Here is a 14,136-nt window from a genome sequence, read left to right as displayed (position 1 = left end):
TTCCATGCATGATCCAGCAGCCAAAAGCAGGAGCCAAGCTTTGCGAGGTGTCAGCCAGTTCATGCAAGGTTAAGTACTTACTAAATTACTTTTCCTAGTGTTAATTTCACAAGCAGTTTGAAGAAATAAATTTACTTGGAAACTGAGATGGTGAATACTAATGACTAGAGAGCCAACTGCACACAGAGGAAGTACAGCAGTACTGATCAATCCATCCAGGCATCAAAGAGTTTATTCATACTTTTCCACAAATGTTTACCATCTACAACTGGCGAGGCACATGTGAAACCATAATTGTACTTGCATGTGATAAGAGCTCAATAAACTTTTTTTGAATAATTAATGAATTAATAAATAGCCTGAAGTCCAGAGACACACACACAGTTCAGTCAGTGTGAATGGCATAGGATATAAGGAGCTAGAGTAAGTCTTTTTTCTAGAAGCTATGACAACTCTCTTTTAATTTTCTTATTTTATACCATCATACCCATCCTATTGGCAAGAATAGTTCTGTATCAGGCATTTTCAATAATTGCTAATCCCAATTCCCTCAGTATGGTTACCCAGATCCCAAGAGAAGAGTGTCACAGAACCCCTGGCTTCCTTCCTTGGAAATGACATGTATGCTTTTGACAACATGGAATCTTATAGCTTGAAGGGACCAAGATGATAATCTAAATACCCAACATGTGCTAGGATTGTCCTAAAGAAACTAAGAAAGTAAAAGAAAACATCAACAAAACATATAGACACACTCAGGTAGACACTGGAGGTGTTATGGGGTCCCTTCCATTCAAATTCATGTGAGTCAGAGAGATTAATGTTTTTCTATTCTTCAATATTGGAAGCAGATGACAGGCAAACTAGTACATCTTGGGCATTAAGTGGTTGGACAATCCTAGCTTGAGAAATAGAGGTGAACAGAACTGGAACAGAAGCAGGACATAGGAGGTTCATAGGTAGCCACCACTTCCATATTAACATCCGAAATGGTTTTCACCAGCGGGATCTAATGACATACCAGAGTTACTTAGCTAAATACTTAAGTATTTAACACAACTTATTCTATTAATTCCCACACAGAATTACATATCTAAGAGGTGGGTACTATCATGACTTCCATGTCATAAAAGAGGACCCTGAGGTTTACAAAGGTAAGGTGACAGGGCTAGAATTTAGTCCTTTCTGGCTTCTAACCATTATGCTACTTAATCTGACCACCCGGGCCCTCTCCCCCATGCACCAACCCACCCATCACAGAGTAAGCTCTTTTTTGTGATAAATACATATGTTCAACTCCATTGAAACCTTGAAAGGTAAACAGACTTAAAGTGGGGGTGTGGAAGTACCTGCACTTCTTTTTTTAATGGTTGCCCGGGAGGATGGGGGTAGAGGGGGAAAAAAACAAGGAAGGTAGGATGGACTAGGAACCATAGAAATAGCAGATCAACTCAGAGATGACTGGGGAGATTCAAGATCCACCAATCTGCCGAAACCGGTTTGGCTCAGTGGATAGAGCATCGGTCTGTGGACTGAAAGATCCCAGGTTCGATTCTGGTTAAGGGCATATACATTGGTTGCAGGCACATCCCCAGTAGGGGGTGTGCAGGAGGCAGCTGGTTGATGTTTCTCTCTCATTGACATTTTTAACTCTCTATCCCTCTCCCTTTCTCTTTGTGGAAAATCAATAAAATATATTACAAAAAAAAAAAAGATCCACCAATCAAATACTCCTGGGCTACAGTATATTCATCTCTCAAAATACTGAAAGATTCTTCCTCTCTCTGAAATTCTCTCACTACTCATTTCTCAACCTGAAACTTCCACTGCACTTGACACTGCATCTCTAGCCATTTACAAGACTAAACCTCCAAGTTACACAACAGTATTTTAAAGAGAGAATGGGCAGCTGCATCTTCTGATTGTACACATCAAGCTCCAACCTTCTGTTTTTACTTCTGAGATTTTGTTAAACCAACTTAAATGAAGAAAACACTATTTAAATAAATTCTTTGCTAAGAATCTTAGGAAAGTGATGTAATTTCTGGCAAAGAGAAAAGCAAGCGAGTAAGAGAGTTTTCTCATTATTAAAGGAACAGTTATGTAACCATCCCACATGGAAGAGCCAGGCTGAAGTCAAAATGATAAAAGACTAAAATAGCCTGCTTCTCTCCAAAAGTTAAGGTTTCAGTGGGGGATTTCATGTGCAACATACTTCTCATATAGCCTCTGTCCTCTCATGAAGGCCTTCACTTCGTTGTCCAATGGGAAGGTGCCGTCATCCTTTCTGAAGCGGTAGAAGAGTTTGACATCCTTGAATTCCTTGTGCTCATCACACACTGAAACACAATATACAGAGAGGGGCAAATAAGAAAAAAAAAATAATCCTTATTTATTTACTCAAATGAATTATAATGCTAATTAAGATTTGTTTTAATACCTAATTTCTCAAGCATGCTACTCTATGAGTTAATACCTGTAGAGTATTTAGTGTGATACTTGGGACAGAATAAGTGCTCAGTATTATTAGCTATTATATCATCATCATCATTATCTGTTAAAAAGGTCACACACAAAAAACAAACAAACAAAAACAACAACAAAAAAGGGCCACAAAATTCAATTCATCATTCATTCCACAAGTTCTGCTTGAGCATAATATCGGGGGAGGCATCAACCATAAAGAATATGAAATCTAGTGAGAGAAAGAGAAATGTCAACATGTAATTAAAATAGGATGTGATAAGATTATGAAGGAGGTGAGGAGAAACAGGGGCCCAAACCCAAAGGAAGAGTACCCAGTACCCCAGTAACCTAGTTTTGGGGACTGGATGCTTCTCTGAAGAGTTTGCATCAATGAGTAGCAATTAAGCAAAAATGAAGAGAAAGGGAATTCTTGCCCAAGAGAATATACCGGCATGTGCAAGATCTTGGCCAGGCTTAGCAATTTTAAGGAGACATGTTCATGAATATTCATTGCACCACTGAGAGTAACAGCAAAAAAAAGTTAGAAAGAACCTCAGTGTCCGTGGTTAAATGCATAATGGCACAATACACGGGATACATAGCAGTGGAAATAAGAAAGCAGGAGATACACTATCAGTATAGATGAGCCTTTCCAAAAGCACATTGATCAAGCTGCAAAAGAATAAATATGCATCTCTATAATGATTTAAAAACAATACGATATGTTGCAAAAAGATGCACATCCTGAAGGAAAAAGTATTAAAAAAAAAAAAAAAAAAGTGCAAATGCCTCTTAGAGGGAGGAAGGAAATGAAGCTGGGGAAAGGTACAGAGGAGGCAATTAAAATCAAATGTATTTTGTAAATGGGTAGGTTCATATCTGGAATAAAGACGTAGTCCTTCGTTTCTCTTTAAGTGTCGCCTCACTCACCATGATGAATGATGCCCCGGTCTGCTAATTTCTGCATGAGTTTAATTGCTGTCTCTCGGTCAGAAGCCTCTTTGTGCTCAATCAGCCAGTCAATCAGTTCTTTTGCGACGAAACAGTTTGGGTAGGTTTTAAGATGATGCCGTCTATCTTTAATAACCTTTTCCTCATGCAACCTGAGCCTGGAAAGAAAATTTGGCAATCATTTTAGAAATGTTGATGACAACACAAATTATTAAACCCATCCCAGAGAGCAGTGACAGGATGGAAGCTCTGAAGGTACCAGAGTGCCATTCAACTATTTCGGTGTCAGTGAGTGACTTCACACTGTCCAGCCCTGAGGCCCTAGGGAGTGACTCCATCCCCAGATCTAATACAAGTGATACAGGTGAATGGAAGGGAAATACAACCACACAACCTAGAGCTCTCCTGCCACTCAAGAGGCTGATAAAAGCTCTCCCACCGCCTCACTCCCTTCTGTTTATCTCTTTCACCAGGGGCTTACAGCTTCAACCAGCCAACCAACAAAAACTCTAGAGACTTGCTGAAACTGTGTACTTTCTTTTCATTGCAGATTGCTCAGTGTCCACCATATTTGCTTTCTCAGTCATAGAACAAATATGAATTCATGACAATATGTCTATTACCTGCCCGTTAGGCACTTCAGGGCATTAGAGACATTCATCAGAAAATACACAGATTCTTGCTTCTATGGGCCTTGTTTCCTATTCAGGCAACAGTTAATCCTTTCATGAGGTTTATTAGGTTCCATGTGTTGATTTGAGCACTTTATATAGATTGACTTAATGTTCACAATAACAATCTAATCAGAAGTTATTACTATCCTTTTTCCTCCCTCCCTCCCTCCCTCCCTCCCTCCCTCCTTCCCTCCCTCCCTCCCTCCTTCCCTCCTTCCTTCCTTCCTTCCTTCCTTCCTTCCTTCCTTCCTTCCTTCCTTCCTTCCTTCCTTCCTTCCTTCCGGCAGAGAGAACTGAAATCTCAGAGACTTGCCCAAGGCCACTTGTCTAACTAAGATTTGGACCCTGATGGCCTCATTTCAGAGTCCAGCTTTTCAAAGGGCACATCATGCTGCCTCTAGCTGGGGAGGAGTAATCAAAACTCCAGCAGATGGATTAGAGCTGCTGAATAAATACAATTTGTATAGGCTGATGGATGAGTGTGGCAGTAAGGAGTTGACACGGAGCATTCCTATTTCCTTCAGAACTCAGTAACTTTTTTTCCAAACATTTTAAACCAGTCTGTGGGGAAAAAGTTTCTCCCATTTATCTTCCCTTCTTTGATCAGCCTTGCATTTTTTTTAATTCTCAAGGGAAGGGCCTGTGTTGGGTGAGCCATGAGATCGCTTTCCTCTTACTTCGCCCACATGGTTCCTGTACTGTTTTCATAGATCCTCAACATTGCTGAGAAAGAGGAATGCCGCATGAGAAAATCACATAGTAACTGCGTGACCTGGGCAAGTAATGTCTCTTCCTCTCTCTGTAAAAATAGGCAGTTATGGAGGGCACTAGCTAGTTGAGATTTGGGGATATAATGTCTGGGAAGCACCAGCGACCCAGCATAGCACCTGACACACTGCAGGTCTCACCCTCCTTCCTCCCCCTCCCTACGGAAGGAACTGGACCATACTCTCACTGGTTGTTGTTTTTTTAACAGAATGCATTAAGTGATATTTAATGGGTTTTGATATCCCAAGGGTCATGATTAGGAGTTAGGAGCATACTGGGCTGGAGCTCTGAGACTCAGTTGCTCTTCCTTGCTAGTCACTGTTATAGGCCAAGCAGTGGTCCCCTAAAATTCAAATGTTGAGGCCCTAAGACCTGGTGCCCCGGAATGTGGCTGTATTTAGAGATAGAGTCTTTTAAAAGGCAATTAAATTAGAATGAGGTCAATAGGCCGGGCCCTAATCCAATATGATTGGTGTCCTTATCAGGGGATGAGATGAGGACACAGACATGCACACGAAGACATAAAGAAGGAGGCCATCTATAAGTCGAAAAGAAGCCTTAGGAAAACCAACCCTGCCAATGTCTTTAAAAAAATTATTAATTTGACAGAGAGAGAGAGAGAGAGAGAGAGAGAGAGAGAGAGAGAGAGAGAGAGAGAGAGAGAGAGATCGACTTGTTGCATCTCTTATTTCTGCATTCGTTGTTTGCATTTTGTATGTGGCCTGACTGAGGATTGAACAAAGAACCTGAGTGTATTGGGACAATGGCTCTAACCAATTGAGCTGCTGGGCCAGGGCTCTGCTAATACCTTGATCTTAGCTTTCTAGCTTCCAGAACTGTGAGAGAATAAACTTAAGCTATTTAAGCCTCTAAGCCACTCAATCTATGATACTTTGTTAGACAGCCTGAGCTGACTAAGACAGCCAATTGTGGAAGACAGGAGGCTCCTGAGTAGCCTGGGGATGAGGGGCTCAGCTGGGGCATCAGCAGCGGGGAGAAGAGATATCTGTTAACAGCATAGAAAGACAAGAACCATTTTTAAGGCAGTTGCTACCACCTATGCCCAGGATTGTACTAGGCATTTTCACAATGCTGACTTCACTGCCATTGGCCTGATGTCCACATCCCCCCAACATTCCTGGGTTGAAATACTGAACCCCAAATGTCTAACCACTATGCTGTGCACCTGAAGTTAATATAATATTGAACATCAACAGTAATTTAAAATTTGAAAATAAAATTTTTAAATTAATTTTAAAAATAAAGAAATACTAAACCCCAAAATGTCAGTTATGAGGACATTCAGGAGCATAGGACTAGGGCTATGAAGACCCCGCTGTAGTTCTGACTCTGCCTGTGCTGCCAGGCGATCAAACTTCTGAGCATGAGAGCCCCATGGTAAAAGGGCATCTGCCCGATCACACTGTCACAATGCTCACTAACCAGATCCAGTTAGCATTTGAGCGCGCTGAGCATGTGCCAGGCACTGTTTTAATGGCTTTATTGGTATTAATCCTCATGCCAATTCCCAAGGCAGGGCATGTAAAAACCACAAATGATACCCATGTAAAGATGTAATTATTAGTAAAAAATAAATGAGCCCTAATTAAAAAAAAACAACAAAAAAAAAAACCATGTTCACAGAGGCACTAAAGTCCTCACACAAATCCTTCTAATGAATTCAGCGACAATGACTTAACAGACTCAAAGTAGCAGAATGTGAAACATTAATTCTTAGACGTGATGTCTGCCAGGAATTCAAGAATAATGAAGACCGATTTACTGAGAAGTTGAAATGTGGGATAAGCTACTATATAATTTGGTAGAGGGAGAGATGGGTTATGAGCCAAAAGAGGAGTTTTAGCTCCTGTAAACTTTCCAGCTTTAAAAAATCTATATTATAGCCGAGACCAGTTTGGCTCAGTGGATAGAGGGTTGGCCTGCAGACTGAAAGGTTCCAGGTTCGATTCTGGTCAGGGGCATGTACCTTGGTTGTGGGCACATCCCCAGTGGGGGGTGTGCAGGAGGCAGCTGATTGATGTCTCTCTCTCATCAATGTTTCTGGCTCTCTATCCCTCTCTCTTCCTCTCTGTGGAAACTCAATTAAATAAAAATTAAATTAAAAAAATAAAAATAAAAAATCTACATTATGTATGAGATAATGTTTATCTTTAAATACTCCAGAACAGAACCTTTCAGTTACTACCCTTTGACCAAACCCAAGCTTGGTTCTCATTCTTGAGCATATCTGACTCCCGCCCTGCTTTGGAAAGCACTAGATAGCATCCCTCAGCCCATCAGGGCCTGGTACATTTCCATGTTTAGAAAACTGAGCAGAAACATGATGGAGGGAAAAGAACTCTGGATCGGGGAGGTGGCATGAAACTTGATATTTTTAGACATGTTACCAGGAGTAAAAAATGCCCAATAACTGTGCTATCATCTTTGTTTTCTTCTCCTTTTATGCTTAGAAACACTGAATTCTAAAAGTGAGCATTGGGTGGCTCAGTTGGCTGGAACACCATCTGTACACCAAAAGGTTGTGGGTTCGATTCCCAGTCAAAGTTCAATCAATCCCTGGTTGGGGTGAGAACAGGAAATAACTAATTGATGTGTCTCTCTCCCACTCTCTGTCTCTCTCTCTCAAATTAATAATTAAAAAAATATATCCTCAAGTGAGGAAAATAAAGAAGAGTATTGAAAATTATACATTCCAGAAAAAGTAGCTCAGTAAAGAGGTAAGAATTTTTACACTGCTAACACATAATTAAGTGGCACCAGGGGTCCTTAATAAATATTTGGTGAACAAATGAATGGACAAGGGCACTCATAGAAATTATGCCATTTTTTCAAAATGGTAAGGAGGCTTCTCACTAACTTAGTAGGAGTACCTGTCTCATAACTTAGTAACCATCTACTTTCATGAAATTTATCTAAATCTTTTAAAAAATGATTCATGTTTTGACTTTGTGGAATTTTAAACGTGTGTGTGTTAAAAAAGCACTTCTTTTTGCTTGAACTAAACTTACCGCTTACAACTATATAGCTTTTCATATACTGATACTCATGAAGATCTCCAAGAAGGAGACAGAATTAGAAATATTTTCATGTTTCATTGAAAAACAACAATTTTGCATAGCTCCAGGAGCATAAGGCTCTACCCAAGTGTAGTGGCAGTGATTAGCTAAGCCAAGCAGAATGGCTCCCTCCGAGATTTAAACTAGAGTGCAGTTTCCAACCTCTCATGAAATCGAATTCTCTAGAAAGATTACAAAAGGCTGAGCTAAAAGCCATACTTTCAAACCCAGCATTTTACCTGGACATGTCAGTCACATTGTCTGCCGTGTCCAACATCCCCTTTGTGTTAAACTGCTTTCCACTTCTTACCCACCTAACCAGGGTTCAAACCCCTACCTGTTTTCTCTGCATGGGGCACCCCTGCCCATGCCCACTGGGACATCAACAGGGAGACCAGGAGCATAAAGCTGTACCCAAGTGAAGGGTGTGATTAGCTAAGCCAAGCAGAATGGCTCCCTCTGAGAGTTAAACTAGAGTGGAGTTTTCAAGCGTTAGTTGTGCCATAGGACACTTTCTTGAAGCAGAAGTCGCCCAGATGTCAATGTGTAAAGCAGAGCCATGTGGGGTACTCTGGCCAAAGGGGTTCAGCTGCCACGTCCTGAAGTAAATGGGGAAATCAGGAAATACTGATTTCCCCATTCACTTCTCCCACATACACCCTCCGCATTCTCCATACTGTCTCCATGGAATCCTAGAACAAAGGTCAAAAGTCAGCAGCACTAAAGGACACTGAGGAGTGAGGGGGGAGTGGGCGGGACAGCACAGTGAAGCTGAGAGGACTGAGAAACGAGCCCATGAAGCTGGAAATGAGAGATGGCAAGAGGCAACTTGAAGGGCCTTGGCTCTGTAGAGTTTTCCCAGTCTTCTTCCAGCTGTACACACATGGCAATAACCAGCACAGGACCAGCCCCTGCCATGGCTGTGTAAGCAAGCCTCTTTCCCTGAATCCAAAGAACCTCACCTACCCAGGTTCTAAGGAGCGTGTCCTGGAATCACATTCTCTCCAAAGACCTTCCACCTTGACCCCAGGCCTCCTCCCAAGCTTCCTGGCCATTCCCCTTCCCTTCCCTTTCCCCTTCCCCTTCCCTTTCCCCTCTTCCTCTCCTCCTCCTCCTCTTCCCCTCTCTCTCTCTCTCTCTCTCTCTCTCTCTCTCTCTCTCTCTCTCTCTCTCTCTCAAGCATACCTGTCCTGCACTCTGGACACACTAGGCTCTTCTCCATCCCCTGAACATGTCATTGCCCTCCATGCCTTGACCCAGACAGACCACCTCTGCTTAAAACGTACCTTCCTCTGAGCTTCAGTTATTTAAAAAATTCCGCTTGCCGAAACCGGTTTGGCTCAGTGGTAGAGCGTCGGTCTGCGGACTGAAAGGTCCCAGGTTCGATTCCGGTCAGGGGCATGTACATTGGTTGCGGGCACATCCCCGGTGGGGGTTGTGCAGGAGGCAGCTGGTCGATGTTTCTCTCTCATCGATGTTTCTAGCTCTCTATCTCTCTCCCTTCCTCTCTGTAAAAAATCAATAAAATAAAATAAGAAAATTCCGCTTGTTCTTCAGCCTGAAAGGTACCTTTCAGTGGACACCTCCCAGCCTTCTAAAGCCAGGAAACCTGTTTTTGTTTTTGTTTTCATATTTTAATTACACTAATAAAGATTCACCCCACCGTATTGCAATTAAATGAGGTCAGGGATATGAAGAGAGGGCTGTTTATTTAGTTTTATCATCTTCATGCCTGGCGCATAGAAGATGATATGAGAACATCATATCTTCCATGATATGAAAACATAAGTGCCTACTATGTGTACTCAGGATCAATCCACATCAGCCAGGTCAATCCACCCTGTGCCACTGGGGAGAATAACAAACTATCTCTATTTCAGCTGCCTTTTCAATCCACTGGCTAAGGAATTTCAGTACACCACCACCTTCCCATTATTCATCTCGGACAACTGGTGCGCAGGCTTAAGATTCAAGGTGATTTTGTAATGTTCTATTCCTGTCCAGCTAACCAGCTGCCGAAATTGCATCAGACAATTTCCTCTTCCCGCCCGAGCAGAACAAACACTACTCGGTGCAGGGTGTTAATAATCCCTGCAAAATTACCATCTATCTGATAAGGGAAGGAGAAATTATTGTGTGGCTTTTTTAGTGGGTTGTTTTTAAAAAAATAGCTTGCAGAGAACTGCAGCGGGTTGTGGAACCCAGGGAACAAAGGAGAGGTAGAAACTACAGATTCTCGTTTAAAAACAGTGTCATAAATCTCAGCCAAAGTAAAGGGTTTATTAAAAAACACAGCAAGCCAAACAGTGGGGCTGACAGTGTGAACCTTGTGATTTGGGCCAGAGCCCTGACATAAATGTTCTTTAAACCAAAGCTATTGTCCTTTCCAGATGTTCTGCAGCAACAGCCAATAATCTGTCCCTGGGAATTCAAGGACTTAGAGAAAATCACTGTTCATCACCCACCCTAAAAGGATGAGAGGAAAGACAGAACAAGTTAAATCTAACCTACTGTGTTTCCTTTGAACGTGTGCATTTATTATATAATGCAAATTTCAAATGATCAAAATACTACATGTTCATAGTAGAGAGAAGAATTCAAATATGTGTAATACCAAATTGTGTAACTGGTGATGAACTGATCATTGTTGACTCTAAGAGACAGATGCACAGGAGTTTGCTATAAACTATTGTAATTCCTCTGGGATGTGTTTGACATTTTCATTGACCCCAAAGGGACCCAATATTAATAGTTGCGCAAGTATCCTTACATGATTATATACACATATATGTGTGAGTGTGTTATGTGAGACAAGATCCTAATACACATTTCATATAGTTTTGCTTCAAGAAGATGTCTGAAATCTCCCAGCCTCATCATAACAATGGAACAAATACAGACAGCAACAGGCAGGAAAGAGAATGGAACTGGTTCATGTTAAGAGAGCACATGTGATTCTGGAGAGCCAGAAGAAATAGGTCTTGGAAACACACACACACACACACACATAATATGCAAGGCTCCTTTTCAGGGGGGCTGTAAACAATGGCTCTATGAATCGGAAAGTCAGAGCTGTAAGGTCCGCCCAGGGCCCTTCCAGGCCTCCTCTCAAGTACAAAGCAAAGCCTCAAGTATGCTGTGTGTCTTGTCACCACAGCAAATAGAGATGGTAAATACACCCGGGCAGGAAGCATGTTTGATTCCCAGTCTCATCTATCATTCACTATTTAAAACCGTGATGAAGCTGAAACCCGTTTGGCTCAGTGGATAGAGCGTCAGCCTGCGGACTGGAGGGTCCCAGGTTCGATTCTGGTCAAGGGCATGTATCTTGGTTGCGGGCACATCCCCTGTAGGGGATGTGCAGGAGGCAGCTGATCTATGATTCTCTCTCATCGATGTTTCTAACTCTCTATCCCTCTCTCTTCCTCTCTGTAAAAAATCAATAAAATATATTTTTTTTAAATGGTGATGAAGCAGTATTGGCAGAAATAGTAACAGGAGTACCTTAGATTTGGATGGAGCCATAGACTGTCAGAGCTGAGACAAAAAGTACCCCCTGTGACCCAGGAAGACAGTGACTTACTCATTTGACAAATAAGGGAAAAAAACTCAGAAAGATTAAAGTGATGTGATCAAGTCACATTTTCCAAGAGAGTCGGGATTTGAACCCAGATCTCCTGATTTGATGTGTAGAGAGGTTTCCATCCCATCACATTTTAAATGGCAGGAGCATCTGTTTTCTACCTACTTCATGCTTATATAGGCTAAGAAGGAAAAAAAAAAAATCCCAGTTATGCTAGACTGCCAAGGTAAGGTGAAAATATATGCAATCTACACACCACACAGATCCTGCTGCAAATACCAACAGAGTGTGCAGAAGTGCCTACAAAAGCAGTCATCATATTGTTATCATAAGCACTAATTGAGGATGACACTCCTGGGGGACAGGGAATGGACCTGGTGAGTGACACTATCCCAGGGAGTCAGCATTAGTCCACAAGACAAATAGCAAATACTTTGTAATGGGATCTATACTAATAATAGAGGAATATTCAAATTGTCCAGGATGCTGTCACAGTAATGACCAAACAGCAGGCTGGCAAGGGGGTTAGTGACAAACAACTAAACCACTGAAAAGCAGGCTGTGTGGGGCAACCAGGCCAGCAGGGGAGGGGCAGTTAAGGGCGATCAGGCAGGCAGTCAGGTGAGCAGTTAGGAGCCAGTGCTCCCAGCTTGTGAGAGGGATGTCCAACTGCCAGTTTAGGCCTGATCCCTAAACTGGCAGTCGGACATCCCCTGAGGGGTCCCAGATTGGAGAGGGTGCAGGCTGGACTGAGGCGAACCCCATCCCCCATGCACAAATTTCTTGCACTGGGCCTCTAGTGTGTATATAAGAGTCCAGGAATCCCTCACAAATCTCTCATGACTAATAACTATGTGTGGTGACAAATGGGCACTCAACTTATCATGGTGATCGCTGTGTAAGGTATATAAATGTCTAATCACTATGTGGTGTGCCTGAAACGAATACTGTATGCCATCTATAATTTTAAAATTTTAAATAAATAAATAACTTTTTCATTTCATCTCGGAGATAAGAGGTAAGTATAGGGCCGTGACAGGAAGGTCCCTAAGTCAGCCTTCCATATCTCATTAGACCTGAGATTTTCATTGCATTCTTTCACAGGGGGTTTTCCCCTCAGAGGTCTCCTGCTCTAAAGGAACACAGAGCAATGTATCACCATCTTCAGCTCTTATCTTGTCCTTCAGACTCAAAAGAACGATGCTCTCCCTGCTTACACTGCTCCTTTCCAAGAAGCTCCAGAATCCTTCCCCCCCCCCCCCCCAAACAAGTCATTATTTGTTTCCACGCCACACCCAGGAGTAGCAGGCCTCTAATTGCCGCTTTACAGGTACAGGAACAAGCCCGGCATGGTTCCTGGAACTCGCCGAGGACACAGTGACTCAACACGGGTACATAAAGGTCCTTGCTGTCCCGGCAAAGGCCTGGGCAGGGTTCTTACAGCTTGGCTGCTGTTTCCAATCGTGGCCCCCATACCGTACCCTGGCCCTCTGTCATCCAGGATGCTATTTCCTGATTCCTTCCTCCCAATACACGGGCACTTGCTCTTCCCTTAGAACAGCGGTTCTCAAAATGGGACATGTATTCTGTCCCTCCCTGTATGTTCCTGCTCAGGTGGCCACAAGTGGGGGGTGAGAGAGTATGGCTCTCAGGGAGGAATAGGAACTCAGGGGCACTAGTTAGCACATTTACTTCCTGCTGTCCTCATTCACTATTCATCAGTCAGTCCTACAAGAGCTGTGGAATCCGAGTTCAGATTCAAGTTTCATCCATTATTCACTGTGTAACTTTGGACAAAGCATTCAATTTCTCAGTGCCTCAATATTGTCATCTACAAAACGGGAATGGTATGTCGTATAGTAGGCGCAATGAATGAGAAATTATATAAAGTACTTAGCAGATGATAAGCTCTCAGTGTCAACTCTTACTGCTCTCATTATTACGTAATATATCTCCTTGTCAGGTTTTGCCAGATGTACCATCAAGAATACACAAAACAGCTGTTTCAATTACTTTTTAGAGCAATGAAGTCCTTGGTTGTTGAGCACTGTTTTTTAGCACCGATACAGGGTTTTGCACTAAATTTGCTTAATGTCTATGGACTTGAACCAGGAACAACAGGGTGGGCTAGCAACTTCCAGACAGACTCGGCTGCTCCCTTTCATTAGAGGATTAGCACGAGGGAGTGCAGGTAAAAGCAGAGAGAATGGAAGGTGAGAGAGCGCTCAGTCGCTGCCTGGAAACACTCCTGAGTCCTTGCTTCCTGCAAGAGCTGCTAGAACCAAACAAATGACAATCACTGAACTGTTTTAACTTCAGGATCGGTAGTTCAAACCCTCCCTGACATCTCTGTAACTTGGAGAAGTTAGGGGACTTGCCCACTTCCCCTTGCCAGAACATCAAGCTTGGCCTCCTCACTCTGGCTGGACCGTATGCTGAACTCCACCTTGGGGCAGCCTGGAAACAGAGGCTGCTGCTAATCTAGCAGTTTATTGAGGAGTGGCCCGCTGGCGAGAGAGCTGGCCTGGACTCTACGACAGCCTAGCAAGTCACTGCCGGTAACACCCAGGTGGCACTCACCGCAACCCAGTGTTGGAAACTAAAAAGGTCTTCCCTG

The 14,136-nt window shown here is 42.7% G+C and overlaps 1 protein-coding gene across 3 annotated transcripts in view; it reads right to left on the bottom strand.

Moving 5' to 3' along the window:
- Positions 1 to 14,136, bottom strand: part of DEPTOR (DEP domain containing MTOR interacting protein) — a 119,221-nt gene that overhangs the window by 78,510 nt on the left and 26,575 nt on the right. For all 3 annotated transcript variants that reach the window (XR_004987733.2, XM_036436872.2, XM_036436873.2), the window contains exons 2-3: positions 3,397 to 3,575; positions 2,216 to 2,339 (exon numbers count right to left, since the gene is read on the bottom strand). Coding sequence is in view for 2 of the 3 variants with exons in the window: in XM_036436872.2 (XP_036292765.1) it covers positions 2,216 to 2,339; positions 3,397 to 3,575 (303 nt within the window). In the remaining variant the exon portion in view is untranslated. The remainder of the gene's footprint in view (positions 1 to 2,215; positions 2,340 to 3,396; positions 3,576 to 14,136) is intronic.

This window comes from Pipistrellus kuhlii, unplaced genomic scaffold, assembly GCF_014108245.1.
Source record: "Pipistrellus kuhlii isolate mPipKuh1 unplaced genomic scaffold, mPipKuh1.p scaffold_m20_p_14, whole genome shotgun sequence".
In the NCBI taxonomy this organism is placed as follows: domain Eukaryota; kingdom Metazoa; phylum Chordata; class Mammalia; order Chiroptera; family Vespertilionidae; genus Pipistrellus; species Pipistrellus kuhlii.
This window is presented reverse-complemented; position numbering and strand designations above follow the sequence as displayed.